General features: G+C 32.9%; 1 protein-coding gene and 1 pseudogene across 1 annotated transcript; both read left to right on the forward strand.

The window, feature by feature from the left end:
* Positions 1-2861: 2861 nt before the first annotated feature.
* On the forward strand, positions 2862-6124 carry LOC131595142 (KIN17-like protein). The gene is made up of 2 exons (XM_058867425.1): positions 2862-3187; positions 3709-6124. The coding sequence occupies exon 2, from the start codon at positions 3800-3802 to the stop codon at positions 4988-4990; it is 1191 nt and encodes a 396-aa protein (XP_058723408.1). The 5' UTR covers positions 2862-3187; positions 3709-3799; the 3' UTR covers positions 4991-6124.
* Positions 4886-9359, forward strand: LOC131595141 (uncharacterized protein At3g06530-like; annotated as a pseudogene).
* The last annotated feature ends 571 nt before the right edge of the window (positions 9360-9930 follow it).

Below are 9930 nucleotides of genomic sequence, written 5' to 3' on the forward strand. Positions count from 1 at the left end.
ATTGATAAAGGTGTAAAATGCTCTGATGTTGAATGCAGTAGTTAGAGGGGGTTGAGAATGACAAGTTACAAATAAATGTTTCTTCAAAATTTGATCTTGAGTGGGAACTAGAAATGGGTAGAATGAGGTAGAGAGAAAGTTTTTGTTTTTGAAAAATAAGGAGAAGTGGGAGGAGTCTAATATGTCCACCTAATTCAGAGATGCATCTCCGAATTAGTTTTTTAAATTAAAAAAAATGTTTTCGAAGATGCATCTCCGAACACACCCTTCAAAGTCCTTTGAATATACATCTCTGAAATAACCTGTAGTTAAAATGGAGATTTGGTGCGTCCGGAAATGCATCTTCGAAAATAGAAGAAAGCATTTTAGAAATTTCTCACAGGGCCAAAGAAAAATATCAAGGATGCAATGAGAAATTGCCTAATATAAGATATCTAGTGACAATCGAAATATTAGGACATTCTACAAACAATTTTTTTTTTTTAAATATTTTATGAAAACAAATATTTTATTTATATTAGATTTTGATAAGATATGTATTATGTTTTTTTATCTAGTAATTTAATGACTAAAATTTCACCTTTTAAAATCCCACAAAGAATTTAACTTTTTTATTTTTTAAAATATTTTATGAAAATAAATATTTTATTTATATTAGATTTTGATCAAATATCTATTATGTTTTTTTATCTAGTAATTTAGTGACTAAAATTTCGCATCTTAAAAGATGAATAACTAAAATGTCGCATGTTTGAATCCCGCTCATGTGATATGTATTGTGTTATTTGTTTATTCACATTTCAAAAGTTGAATTAATTTATAAAAAATATTGTTTAGCAACCTAAATAGTAAATTTTTCAGTAATTCCTAAATTTTTTTGTTGATATTCCATTCCTATAAGCATTGTGTTTATGTGTAAGTTATTAACATGGCTATAGAAAGTTTATTGCTAAAGTATTTCCTATATGTCAAAATCATTAATATTGCTTAAGAGAGCGATAAAAAGTGTTATATTACTTACATTGAGATTCCAATGATAAGTAAAATATCACCCAAGAAGAGATTAAAGTTGCACTACTAGCAAATACTTCATGCATGAAAAACAAATCGCATCCATCTTGTAAATTGATGTTAAGGATTTATATCAAGATATATAAGACTAGAGCTTATCCACACAAGCCTAACAATTTTCACTTTCAATCACATTCCAGTCTAGAAGAACAGTAGTTTGTAACTCATCCCACTATTATTTTCCTGCGTACATTAAGACAAACAAGTTGAAATATGAAGAGATTTTCATTGGAATCTCACATCTAGCGAGGATTTCACCGTGTCTAGTGTATTGCAAAAGGTGTCGAGTGCAAAAGAGATAGCTTGGACAAGCTTCATTATCAAGTTGGTGGATGTTATTTGGAAGACAACAATTCCGACAAAAATCAAAATTTTTGCTTGGAGATTCTTCATAAATAGACTTCCGTTGAAAGATATTATTGTTAATAGAGGTGTGTCTACTTTAGATTCCATGGATTGCCCTTTTTGTACTATTTTTCCGGAATCGTTGGATCACCTATTTTATCAATGCCAAGTAACAAAGGAGGTATGGAATAGAATTATCTTGTGGTTGGGCAAGGATGTTAATTTATCCCAAGAGGATTTCAAGAGCTTCGGGATGATCCAAGAAAAGGTGAAAAACAACAAAACCAAAGTGATCCTAAACTCTATATGGATAGCTTTAATTTGGTGCATTTGGAATATGAGAAACACAATCATATTCGATAGCGGCATTTTTAGTCATGAGGAGGTGATTTCTAATATTATGTTTTTCTCTTGGAGATGGGTTAGTAGTAGGGAACCATCGCGGAAGACCAATTTTTACGATTGGTACAAATTCTCTTTACAATGTATCTATCATTTTTAACGTTACCTTGATGTAAGGGTTGCACCCCTAGTGCCATTTCTTATATTCCATTGCTTATTAAAAAAAAAGTTGAAATATGAAGAAAAAAAAACACACACCATTGGTAACCACATAAAGACAACAAGGAGCCCTACACCCAATTAAGAACCCAATTTTGTTCGCCAGTAAATTCAAAATTAAGTTGAACGCTAATTTAAATTCCACGTGCTAAAATAGTACAGACAGTCACCATCCTTTTGTGCACTTCAACTACCTAACTAAGAATGAAAGATGCCACCAAACTGCCTAAATTACCCTTCCTTGCATTTTAATTAACACTAAGAATTACCCTTTATCGTAATTTACTAATTGAATTAATTCCAACCAATGAAAAGAGTCAATTTATACAAGTGGCATTCAATTTTTTCAAATTTCATTTTCCCTCTCATTTTCCTCTATCCACCCTTTTTCCACACTTTTGTCATCTTTTAACACTCTCTCAATATATCTCTGGTTTTCCCTCTTCAAGGAGATCTAGTCGAGATTACAAAGAAGACCAACTCTTCGTGAAAAACAAGTTCATCGCCAACTTCAAGGAGATCTAGTCGAGCATATTTGTGAACGTTTTGGACATGAGGACGATGAAAATTAAATTTGAGTAATTATGTTATGTAATTTATTTTTAATGTTTTTAATTATATTTTTATTGTTTTTAATTATATGTCGTGCATTTGAGATTAATTTAAATTATAATTTTAAATGTTATATTTAATTTTATTTATTTTATATTAATTAAAATTTAAATAATTTAAATTATTATTTTAAATAAAATAAAATTTAGTATGAATAAAATATTATTTTACAAACTAAAATTGTAATTAGAGTAAAAATTGGAGTGAGTTGCTTCAAGATGATGTGGAGGAGTAATGGTCCCACAAAATACCAAATAATGGAGAGATGCTCTTGGGTTCGCGAGGAAAAAAATTTAGATAGTCACAAACGAAATCACAAACCCTTTTGAGGTTCCAACTCATTTCTTCTTTCCAATTGAAACCATCGCCGCTCGCTCATTCAATTGGAACCCTAATAGAAACCATCGCCGCTCACTAAATCTACCACCTCCATCGAAGCCGAAACCATCGCCGCTCACTAAATCTACCACCTCCATCGAAGCCGAATATCTCTCTTGCATTGTTGAATTCGTCTTCCCCAAATATCTCTCTTGCACCATCAAATCTCTGGATCTCAATCCCTCTCGTTTTACTATCTTTCCACCAACCGATAAAATTGGTAAACCTAGTTTTTTTTCTATCTTTTTGAGAAGCTTATTTTCAATCTGAAGCTTATTTGCATCTAGAAATTAGTAAATTATAAATTCTGAACATGTATGCAAATTTGCATTTGCATCTAGAAATTAGTAAATTGTTGTGCTGCAAGTAACTCACTTTAAATGTGAATTTGGATTTAGAAATCTCGATCAAGAAATTTAAATTATATAGGATAATAATATGTTATAAGGGTAATATTGTTTATTGGTTGTTTGTAGTATGGCCAGACTTTGTATGCATAGTGGTAATTTGAATGCTTGCTTCGAAATAAGTTAAGGTTTAGAATCCCCAAGCCTGTTATTGATCATAGTGGTAATTTGGATGCTTGCTTCGAAATATTATTGCTTCATGTTCGAATATAATATTAAGAATTTCACTTGTTGCAAAGTTATATTTATTGAATATAATATTAAGAATTTCACTTGTTGCAAAGTTATATTTATTGACGATGTTGTTTTTTTTCTTATTTTTTGTTTTTTTCAGACATAATTCCTCTTGTCTAAGAGGAAGGAAGCATCAGGCAGGATTACTAACATCATTTTTTTCAGTCTGAAACTGTCCATCCCGATTGCCAATGGGGAAAAATGACTTTCTCACACCTAAGGCAATTGCCAATCGAATTAAAGCAAAAGGACTGCAGAAGCTTCGGTGGTATTGCCAGATGTGTCAGAAGCAATGTCGTGATGAGAATGGTTTCAAATGCCACTGCATGAGTGAAGGGCACCAGCGTCAAATGCAAATTTTTGGACAAAATCCAACCCGCATAGTTGAGGGCTATACCGAAGAGTTTGAAACAACTTTTCTTGAGCACATGAAGCGCAGCCATCGATTCAGCCGTGTGGCTGCCACTGTTGTTTATAATGAATACATAAATGATAGAAACCACGTTCATATGAACTCCACAGAGTGGGCTACACTTACCGAGTTTGTTAAGTACTTGGGCCGAACTGGAAAGTGTAAGGTTGAGGAAACACCCAAGGGATGGTTCATTACATACATAGATAGAGATTCAGAAACTCTTTTCAAAGAGAAGATGAAGAATAAGAGAATAAAGGCAGATTTGGTAGATGAAGAAAAACAAGAGAAAGAGATCCAAAAACAGATTGAAAGGGCCGAGCAATTGATGCAGCTATCTAATCCGGAGTCCGACCAACCTCATGTAGAGACTACGAGGGAACTAAATGCAGAAGACGGAATTAAGATAGGATTTTCTCTTGGGTCGTCTGCGAAACCTATCACCAAGGAAAAAGGTAACACATCGATGGGGGCATTTGATGAGGTTGATGCAGAGAAATACGAGGAAAGGAATCCTGTAAACAATTTGAAGAGGAAAGAAAGTGGTAGTGGAAAATCAACTTTAGATGAAATGATCAGGGAGGAAGAGAGGAAAAAGGAAAAAATCAACAGGAGGGATTATTGGTTACACGAGGGAATTGTTGTTAAGGTTATGAGCAAAGTCTTGGCTGAGAAGGGATACTACAAACAAAAAGGTGTTGTGAGAAAAGTGATTGACAAGTATGTAGGGGAAATAGAAATGCTAGAAAGCAAGCATGTGCTCAGAGTTGATCAGGAAGAGCTTGAAACGGTGATACCTCAGGTCGGGGGACGTGTAAAAATAGTAAACGGGGCTTATCGTGGATCACTTGCTAGACTGCTCGGAGTGGATACAGATCGTTTTTGCGCCAAGGTGCAGATAGAAAAAGGTGCTTATGATGGTAGAGTGCTTAAAGCCGTGGAGTACGAGGATATTTGTAAATTAGCCTAGTGCAATTGACGGAATGATAATTTTCGTGATTCTGTAAGTTGCAGGAAGAGTTGGAAAGCTTGTTATGCATTACGCAGAAGTTCTAAATTCCAGTGTGACATTGGAATTTAAGAACATATATCATTCATTTATATTTTCATGTGTGACATTGGTTTAAGAACATCCTTGGCATTTATCCTTGTAGTTGAAAAATTCAAATTTTTTGCTCAATATGGTCAATTACCAATATTTTACAAAAGACCTCTGATCATTGTGGCCTATTGATCAAATGTTATTGCCTTTTTTTGATTATATTTTATCTGTAAAGGTTCTGTTGTATATTTTTCAAACTGGCTTTATTTGGAAATGTTTCTATATGTTGAGTTCCATTTCAAATGGTTTGAAATGATTATATTTGTAATCTTATATATGTGTTGTTGCTGAGAGAGAGGGAGTTGTAAGGCCATTGATAGATATTACACATAATTGGTGGTTGATTTTGATAGAAGACTTAATTAGGTGATTTACAAGGTAGGGGGATTATGGACTCGTTTGTTCCAGTTTAAAAAATTGAATTTCTGATGTAACTTTATTAAAGCTAATATTATTCTTGATATAATTAAAGTTAGTATTTTTGTTGAGAAAAACACTGAAACAACAATTTTGAGATTTTCATTTTATTTTCATAACATTCACTTGATTATGATAAATAACACTATAATTTGTTTTTTTTGATATGAAAATCTGAGCTACTTTGAAGTTGACGTGGGGGTAAACTTTATAATTTGGTCAAAGTGTTAGTTGTGTTGGGTTGATGCTGCATTGCTGCTAGTTGTGTGTGTCAGTGCATGTTATGAGATTATTTCAAATATAATAATTTTTTTTGAGAATCTTGCATGACTATGATCTATAATATGTGGACCATAATTTGTTTGTTTTTATTTTCCAAGTTTTGAGATCAGGACATTGGATTTGGGATATTCCCTTAAACATATATTGTATTTTCCTTCGAGGATTTGTAATAAGAGACTCATTATTCACATGGTTTACATATGCCATGTTTCTACTACATCTAGCAAAAGTTATATTTTTGTTAGTTTGTCATCAGTACAAATCTTGGTGAACATATTGACAACTATTTTGTTATCTGATACTGCATGATTTGTGCCCAGGCTCTTGGGCTGTTATGTGATGCTGCAAGAAATCACGAAAAACTCAGCGTAGCTCTTAAAGACAACAAAGGTTCAAGGTCAAGGTCAAGTTTTCCTTGGCTTCATATGGATGAAAGTTCTCAAGAGTCACTCGATAAAATGTGTTTAGAAATTCTTCAAGTACTTGATGATTCATCAAATACCTCTTTGAAAGTAGCAGCAGTTTCAGCGTTGGAAGTTCTTGCAGACAGGTTTCCTTCAAATAGTTCCATCTTTGGTGTATGCCTTGGATCTATTACAAAATGTATTGCATCTCATAACTTGGCTGTGACTTCTAGCTGCCTTAGAACATCTGCTGCGTTGATCAATGTTCTTGGTCCAAAAGCATTGGCTGAATTTCCTCAAATTATGGACAATGTGATGAAGTCCTTTCGTATTGTGCCGTCTAGTCAGGATTTGAAACCAAAAACTAATGATGTTTTATCAGTCTCAAATGAACCCCATTTTATTTCTGTTCTTGTTACTTTGGAGGCAGTTGTGGACAAGCTTGGTGGATTCCTAAATCCATATCTCACAAATATCATGGAGCTTCTGGTGCTTCATTCCGAATATGTCTCAGGAATGTATCCCAAAGTGGAATCCCGAGCTCATGGACTATGGAAGCTTCTTGCTGGAAAAATTCCAGTAAGGCTTGCTATAACATAAGTGTATTGTTTGGCTGTGCTAGTATGAAATGATTGTCTGTTTTTCTAACTGAACATCACTTTATTACAGGTACGCCTTGCCTTGCCGCCATTGTTAAAACTATATCCTGCTGCCGTTGAAGCTGGGGATAAAAGCTTAACAGTTGTGTTTGATATGTTGACAACATTTATTGGTACAATGGACAGATCATCTATCGTGGCATTCCATGGAAAGATTTTTGACTTTTGCTTGGTTGCTCTTGATCTTCGCCGTCAAAGTCCCCGTTCAGTTCAAAACATTGATATAGTGGAAAAAGGTGTGATGAGTGCTATGCTTGCGCTGACCCTAAAAGTTACTGAGAGCATGTTCAAGCCTCTTTTTGAAGAGTATTGAATGGGCAGAATCCGTAGTGGATGAAACTGCATCGGCAGGAAGCATGGATAGGGCCATATCTTTTAATGGCATGGTAAATAAGCTTGCCGAGAACCATCGGTAAGTCACTGCCTAATTTCTCTATATTCCTTAGATATTATTTGTAATAAGTGCTTTACGGGGCTATGAAAGTTAAAGGACACTTTGTCCATGTATCTCTAGATTTTCTTTGGTAAGTTTTTCATTAGTGGCAGAAGATTTATAAACTAGTGTATTCAAGTGAACTACATAAAAAGTTTACAATATTGAAAGTTTACAAGAAGTTTGTCCAGGCAGGTATACTCTTTACTATATGTTTACAATATTATATTACAAGTTTTGACATGAGTATATAATAAGCTATGATTTGTTTTTATTTGAAGTAATTATCAAATGACATCCTTTTCTTATTTCTAGGTCATTGTTTGTTCCTTACTTCAAATTCCTACATGGTAGCTGTGTTCATCATCTCGGCGACGGCGGAGACTCTAATGTGTCTAGTCTGAGTTGGAAGAAAAAGAAGGCTAAGATTATGGATGATGGTGATGTAAAAGAAACAAGTAGCTTATCTATCAAGGGATGGCATCTCAGGACACTAGTCCTGTCATCCTTACACAAGTGTTTCCTCTATTATGACACTGGGAGCTTGAAGTTTCTTGAGTCCTCAAGTTTCCAGGTTAGTATATTTTTTACACTATTTATTCAGTATGGAGTTGTCATGAAAAATTTTATGCAGATATTTTTTTATGTTAGCTTGAACGTAACCTTCCATTATAAGATTTTTCGGCATCTTTGTGAAATTTTCCATTGCACCTGACATTAATTTGCATGTTATCTTCACTATCTTATCTACATTATAAGTTGTTGTTACTTACTTTATAATTAGCGTGAAGGAATTTGATGACCTACTTGTCTTGTGCATCGGCCAAATGGCTTTCACAGCTGGTTCCAACCTTTTGTGGAAACCTCTGAACCACGAGGTATCATTAGTTATTTCTATTTCTGGTGTACTCTCAATTGATGCTGTGTTGCTTATATAATACCATTAACAGTATATCAGGATGAAGTATTTTTTATTTCATCTAAGACAGTAAGATGAAAATAAAGTATCTTGTACTTCATCTAAGTTGAAAATGCTACTTTTTCTGGTACTTTGAGTAAAATTTAAAGTAATCATTTCAAGTTATCCACATTATCTGGCAGCTGAATATTTGTCTTTATTTTTTTTTGGTTATTTTGCAGGTTTTGATGCATACACGTAGTGAGAAGACGCCAACTAGAATACTGGGCCTGAGAATTATTAAACATTTTGTAGATAACTTGAAAGAAGAATATTTAGTATTATTAGCGGAAACAATCCCGTTCCTTGGTGAACTTCTTGAGGATGTGGATTTTTCTGTTAAATCTCTTGCTCAAGAAATTCTACAGGAAATGGAGTCTCTGAGTGGGGAGAGCCTTCGGCAATCCTTATGATCTTATACAGGGGTGGTCTTGAGCATGAGCTCGCGGGGCGGGAGTCCAGGGCCCCATAATTTTAGGGGCACCAAAAAAATTTCTTTTTACCCCTATATATTTTTAAAAGAAATTTTTTCTATTTTAAAAAAACTTGTCAGAATTTTTTTTAAAAAAATATTGGCTAATAAAATTATATAGGCACTACAAAGTCAAAATTAATAAAAGAATGTATTTTCCCATAAATAAAATATAGAGTAGAATAACATCAATTAATTTCCCTAAAATAAAATCAATTAATATATCCATAATTTTAGCAACTAAACAATTTAATTGAGACACTAAAATTAAAATAATGATATAGAGAATATTTTATATTATTTATAATGTTATTTGATAGGTTAGAAATCTTTTGACCGTATCAAATTTAAGTTAAGCTATTGATCTTGATGGTGAAATTTTGTTTGAAGAATTGAAAGTTATTAAAGAAGTTGTAACAGTTGAATCAAAATCAAGCTATATGATATTGAGTTTTTTAAATAAAGACTTTTAATTGTTTTCCTAATGCATGCATAGTTTATAGAATATTATTGACTATTCTTATCAGAGTTGCATTTGCTGAAAGAAATTTTTTTAAATTAAAATTATTAAAATTTTATTTGAGATCTACCATATCACAAGATAGATTAAATAGTCTTGCGTTGATTTCAATTGAAAATAATTTTTTGAAGAACCTTGTTTATGACCAAATTAAAAATGATTTTGCAACAAAAAATTCTAAGAGGATGATATTTAAATAATTTCAAAGGTTTGGTTAATTTTTTTATAGGAAAAAAGATTGAATCAAGAAGAAGAAGAAAAAAAGAAGAAAAATAACTCTCATTACAGTGGTTTATTTTTTGATGTAGTATAAATATTGATTCAAAGATTCATACTTGTATTCTTTTTGCACAATGTCAAATGAAAATGTGTTTTTTTATCCAATTATTTCTGTTTTCTTTATGTATTTATTGTTTAAAAAAAAGCTTAAATGCACCTTTGGTCCCGGTAAGTTAGCGAGTTTTTGATTTTCGTCCCTGTAAGTTCTTTTCTAGGTCTGAGTCCCTATATTTTACTTTCGCGTTTGTTTTAGTCCCTAAAATCAAAATCCGCAAGAAAATTCGCAGGAAAACCTGCAGATTTTTCTGCGAATTTTGGCTTTAGGGACTAAACCGCAAGCAAAAAGTAAGATATAGGGACTCATACCAACAACAAAAATTTACA

Source organism: Vicia villosa, linkage group LG4 (assembly GCF_029867415.1).
Source record: "Vicia villosa cultivar HV-30 ecotype Madison, WI linkage group LG4, Vvil1.0, whole genome shotgun sequence".
Lineage (NCBI taxonomy): Eukaryota > Viridiplantae > Streptophyta > Magnoliopsida > Fabales > Fabaceae > Vicia > Vicia villosa.